The following is a 20344-nucleotide window of genomic DNA, read 5'->3' on the forward strand; positions in this document are numbered from 1 at the left end:
TTTCCAACACCTTGTTGAAACTTTGCCATGAAGAATTAAGGCACTTCTGAAGGCAAAAGGAGGTCCAACACGGTACTAGCAAGGTGTACCTAATAAAGTGGCCAGCGAGTGTACACTAATTTGAGTTAATTTTACCAAAGATATGTAGCAGTATAAATGTTGGCCTACATTTATGAAGAACAATTACTTATTTGCAAAATTATTATTATTATTTTAATTGTTTATTTATCACAGGAACAAGGCCCACCTGGCCTGGTAACTTACAGAACGTCACACATAACATGGAGTGGTTACAAATGCATCTCTTGTGGTATAACACCATATCTCCATTTAACAATACCTTTGAAATTAATAAACAACATGCTATTTGCAAAATTTTATATAGGAACCAAAAAAGTGTTTTTTATTTTATATATATATTTATTTATTTTGCCAGCAAAGCTTTATAATAATCTGCACGTTGTGATGCTAGCAGATACCCAGATTTACTGAGGTCCTTGCTAGTAGACATGTGCAGTTCGTTTAGTTCCGAATTAAAATTTGGACAATTTTTTTGTTATTCGGAGATTCTCGCATCTCTCCGACTGAATTGAGGTCTGCACTGAGGGGGTCTGCACCAACTTGGGGAGGGGGGTGTGCACAGATATTGGGGTATGCACTGAGGGGATCTGCACTGAATTGGGGTCTGTACTGAGGGGGTCTGCACTGAATTGGGGTCTGCACTGAATTGGGGGGTCTGCACTGATTTGGGGGGTCTGCACTGAATGGGTCTGCACTGAATTGAGGTATGCACTGAGGGTGTCTGCACTGAATTGGGGGCTGAGCTGAATGTGGGGTCTGCAATGAATTGGGGTCTGTACTAAAGGGGGTCTGCACTGAAGGGGATCTATACTGAGGGACGGGGGTCTGTACTTAGTGGAGGGTGGTCTGTACTTAGGGAGGGGGGTCTGTACTGAAGGGGGACTATAGTTATGGGGGGGGTGACACCATGTTTTTTCGCACTGGGGGACACCAACCCTAGTGATGCCATTGACCTTGTTACACCCCTTTTACCTACAGGTAAGTCTATAATAAGCCTTACATGTAGGTACTGGAAATATCTCCTAAACCTGCACGGTTTAGGAGATATTTACCATATATGCTTGCGCCGACGTCATTGATGCATACACACTGAAAAAAGGTAACGGGCGTGTCCTTTCTAAAGGGCCCGTGCCGTTTCTAAAGGGCCTGTGCCGTGACTGGTGGTTCCTGTGCGCATGCGTGCGAGTGACATCACGCGGCTCTGACCAGTCACAGAGCCAGAGACCACAGCCCTGGAAGGAAGAGGGGTGACGATGGATGAGCAGCGGGGACAGTGGGGACATCGAGAGCTTCCTTTTCAGTAAGTGCAACATAATGGGCTACTATGCGATGCATACTAGTCCATTATGCTTTGCAGGGGAAGAAAGAGGAAGTAAAACCCATCAGGGTTTACTTCCTCTTTAAAACAAAATTCCCAATACAAGTGGAAATAGAGGCTCTACATGAATCCATCTGGACTGGAACAGGAGTAGCCAGGAATGTAACACTTCTTATAATAGGGTAATATTGTATAGGTAGAAGTGCGGCAAGAAATTTGTATAGCATTGATATTATTTTAAATTATTATTATTATTATTCAGGATTTATATAGCGCCAACAGTTTGCGCAGCGCTTGGCAATATGAGGGCAGACAGTACACTTACAATACAAATCAATACAGGAGGGATCAGAGGGCCCTGCTCGTTAGAGCTTACAATCTAGAAGGGAGGGTCAAGAGGAACAAAAGGTAATAACTGTGGGGGGGATGAGCTGATGGAGAACATGAAAATACAGTTAGGTGTGGGTGGGGTAGGCTTCTCTGAAGAGAAGTGTTTTCAGGGATCGTCTAAAAACTAATAAAGTTGGAGATAGGCGGACAGATTGGGGTAGGGCATTCCATAGGATTGGAGAGGCAAATGTGGCTTCCCATGTGTTGTAGAGGCATGTCAATTCCTTGGCATATAAAGACGGTAAAGCCAATAGAATCCCATTGAGATCTTCTTGGACCTTTTGCACAATATAACATTGCTAACTACTGAGAAGTTGCTTAGCTGCTTATATTTAGAAAATCATTGTAAAATGGTAATAAATCATGTATATATGCAGGTACAGTATATGCGTTATACACAGGTGATGTAGCATCCAGTATGAGCAATGGTTGTCATTCTGTGTAATTACTAGCTCTCTGCATGCTGAATTCCCTTATTGGGATGTATACATTATGTAAAAATACTATCTATCCTCATTTGTCCCCAATGTAAAGCAGTTTGTAATGATCATTATAGGGAGGTCAATTCACATTATAGGCTTTTTTCAAACTTCCAAGTGCTTGCTCTCTGGTGATTTTCATCCAGGTATCCGGCAGCTCAGCTGGTAATGCTCCATACTTTTCTGCAAACTCCTGATTAAACTTTACAAAGATGAACTTCCAGTAATCTGAGGACTTAATGCTGGAGTCAGGCTGAATGGCCCAATCTGGGTAAAATGTACGATACTCTTTATAGGGATGACTTTTCCATTCTGTGTCTGCATTTCTAAAAGTTAATTTAGATACAACAAGAGTAGAACAGATATCAGTGGCCAGCTTGTCATCTTCTACAACACAGCACTTCCCCAATCCTTGTGGTCTGTGCATGGAAGCTGAGTGATTTACATGGTGACACCCTGAAGCTTCACAGGGGACACCACAGAAAGGACACTGCTTGCCACATCCAATCACCTTCCTGAACAATTCATCCAGAGGCTTCACTATGATCCTGGAAAGAATATACTGTATATCTACAGATCTAAGTTCTGGTCGGATTTGTTGTTGTGTCTCTGGAAGGAAATTTTCAATTTCCGATGAGAACTGCATAACGTCCCCCAAGTTAAGGAATGTGAGGACTTTCATCTCTTTTTGTGAGATCACCAATTCTGTTTTTAATAACTCACAGAACGTCTCCAAAAAACCCGACACAGAGTTTTCCTTCAGGCATCTTTTGTTTTTAAGAGCGGTTTTTATTTTCTTGACAATTGATGAGAGAATATTCTCCAGCAAGGTTTCTAAAGCTGGTCCTCTGCCATATTTGTTTGTGATGTAAGTTAAGATCCAGTTTTTTATAAAGCTCTCATATGAACTGATGAATTCAACATACTTTTGGAATGACATGTCTTCTAGAAGCTCCTCTAGAACCGTACAGTGGAAAGAACTTTTGCTGTGGAATATGACATTTTCTCTTAACATCTCATCCACAAGATTTTGTCCAAGATGTTTGAAAACATAATCTATTATTGCTGGTTTCAGGCACAGCTCACAAAACTGTCTGGCTCTGCTTCGACTTTCATCTTTTTTGTGGAAAACAATGAGCAATATAGACAAGTATTGAGGCTTTAGCTTCTCCAGGCAACGTTTAGGGTCATTCTCATGGATAAACTTGTCATGTAACTTCTGGAAGGCTTTAGAGGCTTTTCCAAGAATGAAAAGTTTGATATCCAGCTCAAACTGTTTATTAAACTTAAGCTTTTTCACATCTTTATCATTAAGTATATTATTGATCTTGCGTAGCAATTCCTTCGAGAACATTTCATTGTAATCATCACTGGAAGACATCTTCTCTTTTATATACTCATTACTGGTCCAAATTATTGAAGCAGCAAGATCTTTAGCCTTTTTATGTTCTTGCTTAAATAGGTTGCGTAAAACAGATTTAAAGGAGCGATCAAAGTGCTTTTTATCATCTATACAAAACCTGACACCTTTCTTTGCATATTGATGTAAAACCTTAACTCTAATTAATGCTCTATTTATCTCAGGTCCTTTATTGCTCATGTCATTTTTGAGAAGCTGAAGAAGAGAATGATCCACATTATATCTCTTTAGTTCTTCCAACTGCAAATCTGATAACGTCTTCTTCCACATCAACTCAAATTCTTCTTTAATTTCTTCTTCACTTACTTCATGATTATTCTGTCTATATCTTTGCAGGAGATGTGTTATTTTATTTTCAATGAATGCCTGAGATTTACTCTCAATGTTCTGGATTTGTATTTTCCCTTTCTGGATAGACACAGCCTCATGACATTTGCTAAGAGCGTTTCTTTCAAGTTCTTTTCTCAGGCTTTGTATACTTAATTTGAATTCTTCTCTGTATTGTTCTATGAGATTAGCATTTTCAGAGTTTTCAAAATATTTTTCTAGTGATTCCGTCATCTTGTTTTCTTCCTCCAGAAGAATATTCTGCAGCTCATGTCTATTGATTTCATATGTTTCTCCAGATTGATTTCTAATGTTGACTTCTGCGCTGATCGTCCAGTGGCGAATATTTTTACAGAAATCCCATTCCCATAGGGAATATTGTGTAGACAATTTATTGTAGGCTTTGGCCACCAGGCTGTTTCTAAAACTGAAGATGAATTTCTCGTGTTTCACAGACCACCACAAACTTTCTATCCAAGCAATAAAATCAGGGATGCTGGATGGTTTGTTAATAGATTGCTCACAATCCAAACATTCAAACAAATACATTTTAAGCTCAAGCACATTTAAGCTGTAGCCATAATTTACTGGAGCCATTGGTGGGTCTCCCTGCCACAAGCCAGGAATGTACCGATTGTCCTTCTTAATATCGTAGTTGATCACATCAGTGAAAGCTGAAATCTCATTTTTTTTCTCCATTTTGGCAGCCACCTTTGTCATTTCATTCAGTTGTTCCAGAAGTTTCTTTGTGTCTCTCATGTTGTTATCATGAGCCGATACATCACTGACATTCTGGTGTACAAACTGGCAGTTGGGTTTCTTCCCAATTTCTTTCATTCTAAGAAAAGCATGGACCACAATCTGTAAAATATCCTTCATTTCTGTTGTGTTTTCCATGGCCATATTGATTATGGTGATATCACTCAGCCCAACCACTAGTGTGGCCAGTTCATTGTCATGTTCATAGCTGCCCTCCAGTGAGGCCAACTCTGGAGCTTTCAGCCCCTCAGTGTCAATAACCAGGATGAAGTGACAGCCCAGCTTTTCCTGAAAGCTCTCTTTTACCCTTAGAAGAGTCATGAAGGCCCCTCGTGTGCATCTTCCACTGGCCACTGGGAACTGCAGACCAAACATGGTGTTGAGAAGGGTGGATTTACCTGTACTCTGCACTCCCAAGACAGTTATCACTCTCAATCTACATTGTCCTCTTGTTTTGATGTCCAACTCAGTCAACACGTCTGTTATCCATTGCAGGGGGATGTTGGAAGCATCTCCATCAATAAGCTCCAAAGGAAATCCATCTAACAGAAGATCAGCTGCTATTCCTGGAAGTTTAAAAAACGTATTTTGCTGCCTCTCAATTTGTTTTAGTTTTGTCATAGAACTTTCAGCTTCATAGAACTGACCCAGTTCACGTAGAAAGTGTTCTATCCCTAAAGAGCTATCTGACAGTTTCTGATCTAAGTCCTGAAGTTCATTTCTATGTGCGGTGTTGGTACATTTCTCCTTATATGTACTTTGAAGTTCAGTCAGGTTGGCTCTAGAAATTCCATCAAGCTTAAATTTCATCCATTTCAGAAAATATTGTCTTTCTTTCTGAGACAAATCAGTAATTGCATCTATAAACATCTGTATACCTTTTGGAGTTTGGTGTTTATATTGCTCTGAGCGCAGGTTATTGCATTTAGTTAGAAGATCAGCCTGATATTTTGCTGCATTCTCCTCTCCTTGATTTTTCATTCTGCAAAGTTCTTTTTCTATTTTGGACAATTGCTTCCAGAGATCTCCTTGTAATTTCATTGTTTGCTTTTTATACTGTGCTAAATCGTGGATTTCTCTAGTGATTTTATTGGCAAGGTCTTTTGCTTTTTGGCATTCATTTGTATCTTCATCCACCACGACATTATGTTTACCAAAGAATTTAGGGAGATCTCCTAGTATTACATTTTTGGAGCATTTATTTAACATATTTTGAAGTTTTGGTTGGATTTTTTTTATGAAACTTGCATCATTCTCTGACTTGCCTTTCAAGACAACATGTTCCTTCTCACTTCCTAATACTGGTAATAGATTCTTAAGAACGTGTATTGTCTCTTTCTCTATATCTTTTCCTGGACTAGGAGTAACAACAAAGTAAAATGTGGTGTTACTCTGACTACATTTTGATAACAGTTGGAATTCTCGCTCATTGATTGTCTCCATGAATATAAACACAGCTGATGAGATTTCACTCAGAAATGTGAACTGGTCCCAGTTGGTCTCCAGGTCTCCACGTAGGTTGGCCACTGCAAAGGCTTCTGGAAAAATATCAGATGTACCAGAGGGAAAATACCAGGACATTTCCACAAGTCCTTCAGATATTTTCCTTTCAAGGTTTCCTCCTTCCATATCACCATGTATGAAGAAGTTGTGATGCTGCTGGGCTGGATTAAGAACTTGATTCAGAGTTTTGGATTTGGACAGCTTGGTTTTCCCCAATCTTACAAAAGAAATGACTGGCATGGAAATATTCACCACATTTTCCTGTCTGAACCCTTTGCTGTCAGCTAGTGACTGAGGTCTCCACTTTTTCACAATGTCTCTCATTGCCCACAGCATGAAGGTACAATGTGACCCATCACCAGCAGGGAGCAGCAGAGGGACAGCAAACTGACACATGGCCATTTTGCTCACAATCTCCTGTTGCAGAATACTGTCTGAACAATGGAGGAGAACACAGAGGACATCAATGGGGTGGACGGAACTTGAACTTTGTGGATCCTCCAATATAATTTCAAATGGATCAATTTCTTTCCCAGCATGGGTGTCATATAGAGTGTTCCTTGCAGTAATGTCCAGAGCCATAATCTTCCTCAGAGTACACCAGGGTACATCTTCTATCTTCTGGGGTTTATTGTCTTTATTGTACTCTGCAGAGATTTCTAGAATATCACCCAAAGTCAGCTTATTACAAATATACTTCTCCATCTTCAACAGTATAAGGAGATTAGTAAAAGCCTCCGACTCTGTAAACAGAAATAAGCAACAAGTACAATTAATACATCATCGTTATATTAAATTGATTTTAGTTTTAAAATCTTTGAGTTTAGGGCTTGGGAAAACGTTTGAATTTATCCAGCCATGGATTCAAACTCAAGGGTCAGGATTCAGGAATCCTGGCAAATTTTTGTCCAAGGGCACCATGGCATTATAATATCATAATTTACCATACATAAACCATGGGTAGCAGGCTTGGAGCAGCCAAAAATGTGGGGAATTTGGTATGCCAGCACCCCTCATTATAAAACAGGGGCTTAGGGCAGCCATAGTGTCACTGTATTGAAGCTGCTTTGGGAAAAGGATAGGAAAAAAATAGGGGTCAGATAGCAAACTGGGTTTTACTATTACTAATTTGAAGTGGTTGTAAACCCTTACAACACACTTTGACCTACAGGTAAGGCTAGATTAAGGCTTACCTGTAGGTCCAAGAAATATCTCCTAAACCTACACGGTTTAGGAGAAATTTGCCGAAAGACAGGCACCGCTGTCTACGGTGCATGCGCCATAGACAGCGGCACGCAGGCGCATAGCGATATGCTGTGAGTGGCAGCTCCAGTGTTCATGTGCGGGAGTGACGTCATCGCGGCTTCGCCGAACGACAGCGGCGGAGCAGTGAGACCCCACCGAGAAGATGGATGCGCCAAACTACAGGGGACAGCGGTGACATCGCTGGCTCCTGTGTCAGGTAAGTGACACATAATGGACTACTATGCGATGCGATGCATAGTAGTCCATTATGCTTTACCTTTGCAGGGAATGAAAGAGGAAGTAAACCCATCAGGGTTTACTTCCTCTTTAAGTGGTGGGGGTCTTCTTCTTCATTTAACCACTTCAGCCCCGGAAATGATTTGTCCCCCTAATGACCAGGCCATTTTTTACTATACGGCACTGCGTTGTTTAACTGACAATTGCGCGGTCATGTGGCATTGTACTCAAACAAAATTGATGTCCTTTTTTTCCCACAAATAGAGTTTTCTTTTGGTGGTATTTGATCACCTCTGCGGTTTTTATTTTTTGTGCTATAAACAAAAAAAGAGCAACAATTTTGAAAAAAATAAATAAAAATCTTTTACTTTTTGCTATAATAAATATCCCCCCCAAAAAATATAAAAAAAAAGATTTCTTTCTCAGTTTAGGCCAATATCTATTCTTCTACATATTTTTGGTAAAATAAATTGCAATAGGCGTATATTGATTGGTTTGAGCAAAAGTTATAGCGTCTACAAAATAGGGGATATATTTCTGGCATTTTTATTACAAATTTTTTTACTAATTATGGCAGTGATCAGCGATTTTTAGCAGGACAGCGACATTGCGGAGGACAGATCGGACACTTTTAACACTTTTTTGGGACCATTGATGTTTATACAGCAATCAGAGTTAAAAATAGCCACTGATCACTGTATAAATGTCACTGGCAGGGAAGGGGTTAGCACTAGGGGGCGATCAAGGGGTTCAATATGTGCCCCAGGGATTGTTTCTAACTGTGGAGGGAGGGGACTGACTGGAGGAGGAGACATATCACTGTTCATAACCAGTATGAACAGTAGATCTGTCTTCTCTCTCCTGACAGAACAGAGATCTGTCTGCTCACATTGACAGATCTCCATTCTGTCTCTCTCAGGAGTGATCGCGGGTGCCTGGCAGACATCACGGCTGCAGGGCACGTGCATCGGCTCTGCCGTCGTGCCTAGTGGTCTTAAAGTGGCCGACCTACAGCTACGGCGATTTGCCCAGGGGACCCAACCTGCCACATTATTTTTAAATAACAAACATTTTTTTTTTTAAATAACAAACATATTATACTTACCTCCACTGTGCAGCTCGTTTTGCACAGAGTGGCCCCGAACCTACTCTTCTGTGGTACCTCGGCAGCTGTCTCTGCTTCTTCCCGCAGGTACTTCTCATGTTCATGTGAGCTCCCTCGCATGGTGAGAAGCACCTGCGGGCGCGCTCCCGTGATACAGCTGGCGGCTATAGCCGCTCGCTGTATCACACGGCCCCGCCCCCCGGCGCGCCACCTCATTGGATGTGATTGACAGCAGCACGAGCCAATGGCTGCGCTACCTTCAGTCCATCCACTCCAGCCAATCAGCGGTCAGGCTGAACGGCGAAGAGAACGGCGGGGGCGAGCGCGGGACTTTCGAGGGGTGAGAAAAGGAAAATGGGGGGACTGGGGGCACCGGCACTGTGAGATGTTTTTTTTCACCTTAATGCATAGAATGCATTGAGGTGAAAAAACATTTACCTTTACAACCCTTTTAAGTGGTTAAACAAAAATATCTTACTAGGACTACAATCTGTTTCAGAAATCAGTTTGATTCCAACTCTTGGACAATAACCCTCTTAAGCTGCTCTTTTGTGTGTTTCTATTTTTGGGGTATTTTGCTCAAATTTTAGTTTGTGGTTGCTTTGAGGGTGCAGTCCCATTCAGGACATGAAAAAGTAGGAAATGTCCCTGAAATACATTGTCATGGCTACCTAACAATGCCAAGCTCACTCCACGGTGGCTGGTGTGTCCTGTCTTGGACTTAAGCTTTTTGGAGGTTCTGTACAACCTTGAGTACATTCAGCCTCGCTCAGCAGCCAGCATTGTGCAGTTTATGAACACAAATGCTGGCTTTATCTATTGTGCTTCTTGAGCAGACTTAGGCTGGATTCACACCTGTGCAGTTTTAGTGCTTTTTGCATTTTGAAGATTTGCAATACAGTCCATTTAACATTGTCTCCTATGGAAAACGATCTGTAGTGCAAATCTGCAAAAAGCACAAAAAATGCATCGGTGTGAATCCAGACTTAGTGCCCTTGGGTTGCTGATACTGAAGGGAAGAGTAAAGGTGCAGGGTGTGGGGGCTGCTGCACAACAAGTCTGCATGCATGGGATGCTCATCAGGTTATCAAGGACATTACCTCCCACCGGTCAGCATATTATTGTGATGGGCTTTTGCATCCTCTAGTAATTGAGAGTGCAATGAGTTTTATTATTTTTGATTGTGTTTAATAAAAGTTGAATGTGTACTATATCACTGAGCTCCCAGTCTCTAGACTTTCAGATGCAATCGCCACTGAATCTCCTGCACTCTTTCACAGCTAACAAGTATACTCCTCAAGCATCAACCCCGCTATCCTGCTAAGTCCCTGGCTTGGCACTTGCTGAAGCTTTCCCACTTCTTCACCGTCCCCGGCTGGTGAGAAAACTGCTCTGGTACTGGCTCCTGCTTACTCACTGAAGTCTCTGGTAATAAGGTGGATGGTCCTTAAGTGGCGACAGCTTCCCCTTTACATCCACTGGTTCCCTGTCCGGTGGAACCTTTATCCTCGGTTGGACTCCAATCCTGCAGTCCCAACCATACGCTGCTTCTCCTGGATAGGTCTCAGGCAGCCTAGCAGCCAGGAGTCCCCGGGATAGGCCTCAGGCTTCCGGCCTAGCAACCCAGGTGACATACACATCCACACAGACAGCCGGCCAGGTGGCACAGAACACCGATCACCTGACTACGCCCAAATAAATAGGCTCCCCCAGCATGCCAAGGGATCAAAGAGACCCCTGCCAATTGGCTGAGACACCCCATCCATTCATGACCTGACCTTGCTAAGCCCCTGTCATTCTAATATCAGAGTTAGAAAGGAATCAGTGGATCTTCTAACAATTAACCAGGATAACTACTACCTGGCAAACTAATGGCACGCTCACGGAGCACGCCAGCGGCGTGCGGCCACAATGCTACATCTTAAAGGGAACGTACAGGTACGCCCATTTACGTAGCCGTGCCATTGTGCCGACGTACATCGTCGTGTGATGGTCGGCAATCGGTTAAGGCATATTTGCTTCTGACACACACACACACATACAAAGACACATATCTGATTCAATCTTTAGCTTAAGAATATAATAAACTATTGATGTTATATTTTGATATTGTTCTTGTGATGTTTTGCTATTTTATTATTAAATCAATTTTTGAGTTTTTACACAAGAACTGAATGGGCTTTCTTATAATTTACAGGATTTTGATAATAATACCATAAAAACGGTATTTAACACCCTGCTCCCCCCTTTATAGTGAGGGGTCTGGCACAAAACAAAGCCCCCATTATTGGCCCTTCTAAGTCAGCTGACCCATTGCAGTGGATTAATGTTATGAAGAATTTGGGTGATCAGATTGTTACATTCATTTTCGAGGAGCATGATCCTTGAATTTGCTGGATTAGCCTCCAATCAATGGAAGACCCAAACCTGAAGCCCATCCTAATTGAAAACAAAACATACCTCCTGTTGTAGCCATCTGGAAGGTGTGAAGTTATCTTCTGTGATCCACACCCACGGACTAAAAGAGTTAAAGCAGAACATACTTATTTATAGATCTTTATATCTCTCTCTATAAATACTGTATATACACACAAAAATTGTATTTTCATTATGCTAATCGCTTTTCCTATGTTGCCGAAGTAAAACCTTATTTACTAAGTGAGCATGCTCTAATACTTTAGTAAGTCAATTGCATGCTTCAGGGATGACACAATCAAGTAAATCCTGCCACTTTTGAAGTTCTCTGCTGTATTTTATCTATTGTACTTATATAGAGCGATCAACTTACGCAGCACTTTACATATATATTGCATATTCACATCAGTCCCTGCCCTCAAGGAGCTTGCAATCTATTGCCATCTACACACGACCAGCCTTTTCGACAGCAAAGGTCAGACGGAACGAATCCATCAGACAATTCGATCCTGTGTGGGCTCCATCTGACCTTTGCTGTCCAAAAATCTGATGGACTTTAGAAATAGAACATGTTTCAAATTTTTTGCCCGGAACTCCGCCGAACCCAAGTCCTATTGAGAAATCCATTTGTGTGTATGCTAGTCTGACGAACAAAAAACTACACTAGGGCAGCTATTGGCTACTGACTATGGCTTCCTTATACTAGTCTGGTTGTACAGAAATATTTGGGATCAGATGGAGCAAAAAATCAGTCCCTGTATAGTCTCTATTTGAGTATGAGTATTTTAAAATGTCAATAACAATGGCATTTGTAATAATACAGGGGGGGGGGGGCACCGTCGGCAGCAACAGTCTTGAGAGGAGAAGCAGGGCTCTCTAAAGAATTTGAAAACACAAAGAACAGGGAGAAGGTGCGCCAGACTAAGTACAGTATAAAAGATAAAGTATATATTTTTTTTTTTTTCAAAAGTTTTTATTGAAAATAACAGAATTTACAAAATAAATGACAACGTCTTTCTATATAGAGATCAGAGCATGGAGTTAACAATGAGCAGTATACAGTATGTTTTCAACATGGTATCTATTCCATATACATTCGGAATTCTATGACCAATGCAAGGTGAAAGCATATATATATGGTGAACATTACAAGAGAAGGAAGTGTCAACGAAAAAAAAGAAAAATTTTGCAGATAGCAAGGGAAAAAAAAGAAAAACAAAAAAACAAAGAAAAGGGGAGTACGGTCAGTCTTGAAGTCTAATTAGAAGCTAAGGATTCCATTTTGCGTCATATGCGGGAATAGAATCGTGTAAGGTATGAACTTTTTTTTCGGCTAGCATCATATAATCTATGCACGACAAAACCTGTGCAAATGGAACCATGGGCGTCTTCCAGTGCAGGGCTACTGTCCAATGCATGGCAATGCAAATTGAGTGGATCAACCTCACCAGGAGTTTGGTGGTGTCTGGGGGAGTCTGAAATAAGAGACAATGCTGTTGCAATAAAGTTTTAGACTTCCTCACCAATTTATCAATCAATCCAAAGACCTCATTCCAGGTAGGTTGAATTATTGCACAATCCCAAAATAGATGACAGAGGGTGCCTAGGTGGTTGCAGCCCCTAAAACACTCGGGGGCTGTAAGGCGGTAGATTTTATATAGGCATGCAGGGGTGTAATACCATCTTGTCAACTTAATAGTAGTTTCTCTAATTGTTAGGGATTTAGTGCACTTATTCATATTATTCCAACCTTTCTCCCAATCTAAATCCCCCTCTACTAGATCTAGTTCTTGTTCCCATTGGGAACTATATTTTAAAGTGCATGCCTCATTTACTGATTCTGATGTAGAATGTGATTCTAAAATTTGTAGACTCCTGAAATAAGGCCTTTTTGGCGAGGGCAGGTGTGACAAATGTCCTCGAAGAGAGTGGTAGATTTAGAGGGGGGGTCCGGGTAGTGTTTAAGAAAAAAATGTCGAATTTGTAAGAAGCGAAAGTATTCTGTATCTGGGATGTGATAACAGGCCTGAAGGTCTTGGAATGTGGTAAATTTCGTCCCAGCAAGGAAGTCGCCTAGTTTGGTCAGTTTTTGTTCGGTCCAGGCTAGGAAGGTTTCTCGATAGTCATATGCTGGGGTAAATCTAGGATCTCCGAGATAAAAGGCCCCTAAGGGTGTTTACGAGACTAGGTTATATTTAGACTGGTATTACTTCCATAGATGTAGACCCATAGCTACAATCTGATTTTTTTTGCTAGTTCCGTGGTAGCTCAATTCGTGGACCACATCAACCCAGGAAGGTACAGGGGAGCGATAGAATCGCTTTCAAACTTGACCCAGGGGACCATGGAGTTTCTGTTTCAATAATTTTTATTGAAAGTAACAAGTTGCATGTACACGTTCATGGAATATTCAGCAATAACAATACAGGTGTGTAGTAATAATGAACCAACAAAACGTTATGCAGCAAAAAAATTTTGAAACATAAAGCAAACAAAAGAAGATAAGAAAAAGAAAAAAGAAAAAAAAAGAAGAAGAAAAGGGTTGTCTACCCGTAAATTAGCGATATACACAATATGTAATCATGAATTGAGATCAGAAGTATAGTATTGATTAAGAGCAAGAACAAATAAAGCGTAAGTATCCTGGATTATTAACCACTTGCCGACCGCCGCACGACGATGTACGTCGACAGAATGGCACGGGCAGGCATAAGGGCTTACATGTACGTCCTTGCCTGCCCGCCGGTCGGGGGCCCGATCGGGCCCCCGCCCGGTGCCTGCGGCGGTCGGTATTCGTTCGGGAGTGATCCCGGACGAGGGGACGGCCATTCATTCATGGCCACCCCCTCGCGATCGCTCCCGACGAATGAAAATGTCCCGTGACATCATTTCCTCTCCTGTAATGTAAACACAGGAGAGGAAGTGATGTATTCTCTCCTCCGTGTCGGTATTTTTCGTTCCGGCACCGAGGAGAGAGGTTCGGTGAGTTGCACCAACACACCACACATACAGTAGAACATGCCAGGCACACTCACACCCCCCCTTTACCCCCCGATCACCCCCCAATTACCCCTGCCCCCCCAGTCACAGTGACACCAATTGCTTTGCAGTGCAAATCACATCCGATCTCTGTGCGATTCGAGTTCAGCCATACAGATAGTATGGCTGAATTCATGTCGCACCCGCCGCACCCGCCGCAAATTCGCACGGGACCCTTTTTTTGGCCCGCAGCAGAATCGGATCGCATGGGTGTTCACACCATGCGATCCGAGTTTGCAGATCGCACTGCGATATGCGAACTGATCTGGGGGTGTCATTAACATTTCACTGACACTCCAAGCAGTTCGCATAGGGCAGTGTGAACTGCCGCCGGGAGGCATGCGATGCGGGAACCCGCCGCGGATTCATGGCGTTCCCGCATCGCTCCAGTGTGAACCCAGCCTAATAAGCGATAGTTTTTCTGATCGCTGTATTAGTGTCACAGGTGACGCTAGTTAGGCAGGTAGGTATTTAGGTTCGCCGCAGCTTTTTATAGCGCCAGGGACCCCCATATACTACCGCATAAAGCCCCCTGATTGCCCCCTAGTTAACCCTTTCACCAGTGATCACCATATAACTGTTACAGGTGACGCTGGTTGGTTAGTTATTTTTTTATAGTTTCAGGGCACCCGGTATTTATTACCTAATAAAGGTTTAACCCCCTGATCACCCGGCGGGTGTCATTTGTGACTGTAATAACTGTTAGGGCAGTTAGGGTTAGCCCCCTTTAGTTCTAAGGTACCCCCCTAACACCCCCAATAAAGGTTTAACCCCGTGATCACCCCCCGTCGCCAGTGTCACTAAGGCTGGGTTCACATTGCAGCGGTTTATGAGAACGGATGTGATTCGCACCGCACTGCAGTGCAAATCACATCCGATCTCTGTGCGATTCGAGTTCAGCCATACAGATAGTATGGCTGAATTCGTGTCGCACCCGCCGCACCCGCCGCAAACTCGCACGGGACCCTTTTTTTGGTCCGCAGCAGAATCGGATCGCATGGGTGTTCACACCATGCGATCCGAGTTTGCAGATCGCACTGCGATATGCGAACTGATCTGGGGGTGTCATTAACATTTCACTGACACTCCCAGCAGTTCGCATAGGGCAGTGTGAACTGCCGCCGGGAGGCATGTGATGCGGGAACCCGCCGCGGATTCGTGGCGTTCCCGCATCGCTCCAGTGTGAACCCAGCCTAATAAGCGATCGTTTTTCTGATCACTATATTAGTGTCACAGGTGACGCTAGTTAGGCAGGTAGGTATTTAGGTTCGCCGCAGCTTTTTATAGCTCCAGGGACCCCCATATACTACCGCATAAAGCCCCCTGATTGCCCCCTAGTTAACCCTTTCACCAGTGATCACCATATAACTGTTACAGGTGACGCTGGTTGGTTAGTTATTTTTTTTATAGTTTCAGGGCACCTGCCATTTATTACCTAGTCTCACTAGTGTACCCCTAAATTTAGGGGTGTCTACTTTCCAAAATGGGGTCATTTGGGGGGGGTTTGTGCCATCTTGGCATTTTATGGCCTTCAAAACTGTAACGCCCTTAGAAAGCCTGAAGGCGGTGCTTGGTTTTCGGGGCCCCGTACGCGGCTAGGCTCCCAAAAAGTCCCACATATGTGGTATCCCCGTACTCAGGAGAAGTAGCAGAATTTATTTTGGGGTGTCATTTCACATATGCCCATGGCATGCGTGAGCAATATATCATTTAGTGACAACTTTGTGAAAAAAAAAAAAAAAGTTTGTAATTTTCCCGCAACTTGTGGCAAAATATAAAATATTCCATGGACTCAACATGCCTCTCAGCAAATAGCTTGGGGTGTCTACTTTCTAAAATGGGGTCATTTGTGGGGGTTTTGTGCCATCTTGGCATTTTATGGCCTTCAAAACTGTAATAGGTAGTGAGGAGTGAAGTCAAATATTTACGCCCTTAGAAAACCTGAAGGCGGTTCTTGGTTTTCGGGGCCCCGTACGCGGCCAGGCTCCCAAAAAGTCCCACATATGTGGTATCCCCGTACTCAGGAGAAGCATTAGAATTTATTTTGGGGTGTCATTTCACATATGCCCATAGCATGTGTGAGCAATATATCATTTAGTGACAACTTTGTGAAAAAAAAAAAAAAAAAAAATTAAAGTTTGTAATTTTCCCGCAACTTGTGGCAAAATATAAAATATTCCATGGACTCAAAATGCCTCTCAGCAAATAGCTTGGGGTGTCTACTTTCTAAAATGGGGTCATTTGTGGGGGTTTTGTGCCATCTTGGCATTTTATGGCCTTCAAAACTGTAATAGGTAGTGAGAAGTGAAATCAAAAATTTACGCCCTTAGAAAGCCTGAAGGCGGTGCTTGGTTTTCGGGGCCCCGTACGCGGCTAGGCTCCCAAAAAGTCCCACATATGTGGTATCCCCGTACTCAGGAGAAGCAGCAGAATTTATTTTGGGGTGTCATTTCACATATGCCCATAGCATGTGTGAGCAATATATCATTTAGTGACAACTTTGTGTAAAAAAAAAAAAATAATTTTTTTTTTGTCATTATTCAATCGCTTGAGGCAAAAAAATAAAATATTCAATGGGCTCAACATGCCACTTATCAATTTCCTTAGGGTGTCTACTTTCCAAAATGGGGTCATTTGGGGGGGTTTTGTACTGCCCTGCCATTTTAGCACCTCAAGAAATGAGATAGGCAGTCGTAAACTAAAAGCTGCGTAAATTCCAGAAAACGTACCTTAGTTTGTAGATGTGACAACTTTTGCGCAAACCAATAAATATACAATTATTGACTTTTTTTTTACCAAAGACATGTGGCTGAATACATTTTGGCCTAAATGTATGACTAAAATTGAGTTTATTGGATTTTTCTAATAACAAAAAGTAGAAAATATCATTTTTTTTCAAAATTTGCGGTCTTTTTACGTTTATATCGCAAAAAATAAAAATCGCAGAGGCAATCAAATACCATCAAAAGAAAGCTCTATTTGTGGGAAGAAAAGGACGCAAATTTTGTTTGGGTACAACATTGCATGACCGCGCAATTACCAGTTAAAGCAGCGCAGTGCCAAATTGTAAAAAGACCTCTGGTCATTTACCAGCAAAATGGTCCGGTCTGAAGGTGGTTAATAAATGTCGATATCAGTGAGAATTGTATTTGACCCAGTTTTCCCATTGCTTGTCAAATGTTGGACCTCTCATAGCGTTAAACGCAATGAGACGTTCAAAGGTGTAATTCCTATGCACCATCTTAGTCACATCAGAGAGATTTTTCACCGTTTCAGTCTTCCAGTAGCGCAGAATCAAGGCTCTGGTTTCCAATAAAATATGACTGACCATTGGTCTATATTTAGTAGGGAAGCTTTCCATACCAATATGTAATAATGCCAGTTGCGGGGATGGTGAGCATAGATTCTCTGTGAGAGAGGAGATAAGTTTGAACACCTGGTTCCAGAGACTTCTGACATTGGGGCAATTCCAGAACATGTGTAGTAAATTGCCTGCCCCCCCGCATTTTCTCCAGCACTGTGGAGATGCACCTAAGTAGAATTTGGACAATCTTAAGGGGGTATATTGCCACCTATTCAGAATTTTTAAAGTCATTTCCCAGTGTTTGATACAATGTGTGGACGAGTGTATGGATCTAAAGGCCGATCTCCACTGAATATCAGAGAGGTCCACCTGTAGGTCCCTTTCCCAGCTGAACATGGCTGTAGACCGTTTGAAAACAAGTTTGTCCTGCAATTGATTGTAACAGAACGAAATGCCCTTAGACCCAACAACCTGACCAGAGTAAAAGCGCCACAGTGATCTTGGGACATGGATGTCCGGGTATGGAAGTAAGTGAAGAAAATTAATAATGCGTAAACAGGTGTACAATTCTGCATATGGTAGATTATGGTGTGCAGCTAATTGCTCTACTGTTCTAAGTTTGTTACCCGAAAGAGACCTTATACCATAAGCCATGAGAGATTTAACCGATAACATAGGTATTTTCTTTTCAAGAATGGTCAGAGGGATTTGTATCAAAAGTTTTTGGGTTTCATTTCGCTTAAGATTATAAAAGGCTCTCCACGCTAGCATAGAGGCCTTCATAGGTGGAGACAGGTGAGTCAATAACCATGAGGACCAACTATCACTTAGCAACATTAGCTTCAGATCAATAGTAGGCGATAGAGCTTCTTCTATATCCACCCAAATTGGGGGTTCTGAGGAACCTATCCAATGTTTGAGAGAGTCTAGTCTAACTGCTATTAAGTAGTCGTGTAGGTCTACCATGCCTGCACCCCCCACTTTTTTGTGTGAAAGGAGATTGTTGCGTGAACAACGAGCCCTTTGACCTTTCCATATAAACTTCCAGCACATGTTGGATAGCTGGGTAATGAAGTATATGGGGATATGGACTGGGAGGGAGCGGAATACATATAAAATTTGTGGTAATATTAGCATTTTGTATGCGGAAATTCTCCCCATCCAAGAGATTTCCTTCTGGGAAAGCTCTTTAAGTTGTTTGTCAAGTTTTGGGATTAGTTGAGACATGTTAGTTTTAACTAAGTTGGCTACAGAACTGGTTAGCGTAATGCCTAAGTATTCTATACCTGTATTGCTCCATGTATAAGGTAGTAGTGATCCTAGTTTAGCCTTGATCTTGGGATCCACCCCCAAGTCTAAATCCAGAGATTTATTAAAGTTGACTTTGTAGTAAGAGGCCTCACCAAATTGCGTGAGAACCTGATGTGCTTGAGGTAGAGATTGTAGTGGATTGGTTAGGAGTAGAATCACATCGTCTGCGAAAAGGTTTATGGCGTGTTTACTGTTACCAAATTGGAAACCAGTAATAAGTGGGTGCGAGCGGATAGTTTCGGCTAGTGGTTCTATCATGAGATTAAAGATAGTGGGGGATAAGGGACACCCCTGCCTTGTACCATTAGTTATGTGGAATGATTTAGACAAAAAACCAGCTGTTTGTACCTGCGCAGAGGGACATGAGTAGAGTGCTAATATGGCAGAAAAGATATGGCCTGAGAAACCAAACTTCGATAAGACCGATACCATATATTGCCAATGTACCCTGTCGAACGCCTTCTCTGCGTCAATTGATAACAGCAGAGAAGGCGTTCTAGACAGGCCGGCCGAACTGATAACATTTATAATTATCCTGGTAGCATCAGAGGTCTGTCTCCCCTTCACAAATCCCATCTGGTCGCGCTGAATTAATGTAGGTATTACATTAGTCAATCTCCTAGCTAATAATTTGGCGTATACTTTTATGTCGGAGTTTAGTAATGAAATTGGTCTAAAATGTGCCGGAGTTGTGGGCTCTTTTCCCGGTTTGGGAAGTGTGACAATATGGGCTCTCAGCATCTCTTGTGGAAAAGCTGCAGTGATAGTGGCTTTGTGAAAGACCTGTTGTAGATGTGGTGTAAGGTCTGCTTGGAAAATTTTGAGATATTCATTTGAAAAGCCATCTGGCCCTGGAGATTTACCATTGGGAAGGCTAGCTATGGTTTGTTCAATTTCTGTGGTGGTGATATCCATATTAAGGTCTTCTAATTGTTGAGTAGAGAGGGATGGAAGCTTTAAGTGTGTGAGAAAGGATTGGATAGTATCCATGGATGGCTGGGGTGTGTCTAGGTCATCCTTGAGGTTATACAAGGAACTGTAGTAATCAGCAAATTGATTTGCTATGTCTAGAGGGTTGAATAGTTTCTGCTGCGTCGCGGACTTATATATGAATGGAATTCTGGTCTTCAGTCGTGCGGCTTTAAGTCTATTTGCTAAATATTTGCCTGCCCTGTTTGCATTGGAATAGTGATTGAGACGTAGGCGTCGCAGGTGTCTATCGTATTGCTGTGCCAAATGTTCTCGTAAGATTTCTCTTAGTCGGTCAAGTTGTTTGGTCAAAGCTTGTGTTGGGGATTGTTTGTTTAGTTTCTCTGATTCGTGAATCTCAGATAGTAATTTGTTTAGGGTCTGTGTGTGTTGTCTTTTTTGTTGTGCGCCTAACTGAATAAGGACCCCTCTAATGTAAGCT

General features: G+C 42.2%; 1 protein-coding gene across 1 annotated transcript in view; it reads right to left on the reverse strand.

Annotated features, from left to right (window-relative positions):
• Nucleotides 1-227: 227 nt before the first annotated feature.
• Nucleotides 228-20344, reverse strand: part of LOC143923454 (up-regulator of cell proliferation-like) — a 36422-nt gene continuing 16305 nt past the window's right edge. Inside the window, exons 2-3 of the mRNA XM_077447139.1 lie at nt 11325-11382; nt 228-7020 (exon numbers count right to left, since the gene is read on the reverse strand). Of these exons, the coding sequence (XP_077303265.1) occupies nt 2351-7020; nt 11325-11340 (4686 nt within the window). The 5' untranslated portion in view covers nt 11341-11382 and the 3' untranslated portion in view covers nt 228-2350. The remainder of the gene's footprint in view (nt 7021-11324; nt 11383-20344) is intronic.

Source organism: Lithobates pipiens, unplaced genomic scaffold (assembly GCF_037356315.1).
Source record: "Lithobates pipiens isolate NorthernLeopardFrog02 unplaced genomic scaffold, aLitPip1_a1.2 Scaffold_22, whole genome shotgun sequence".
NCBI lineage: Eukaryota > Metazoa > Chordata > Amphibia > Anura > Ranidae > Lithobates > Lithobates pipiens.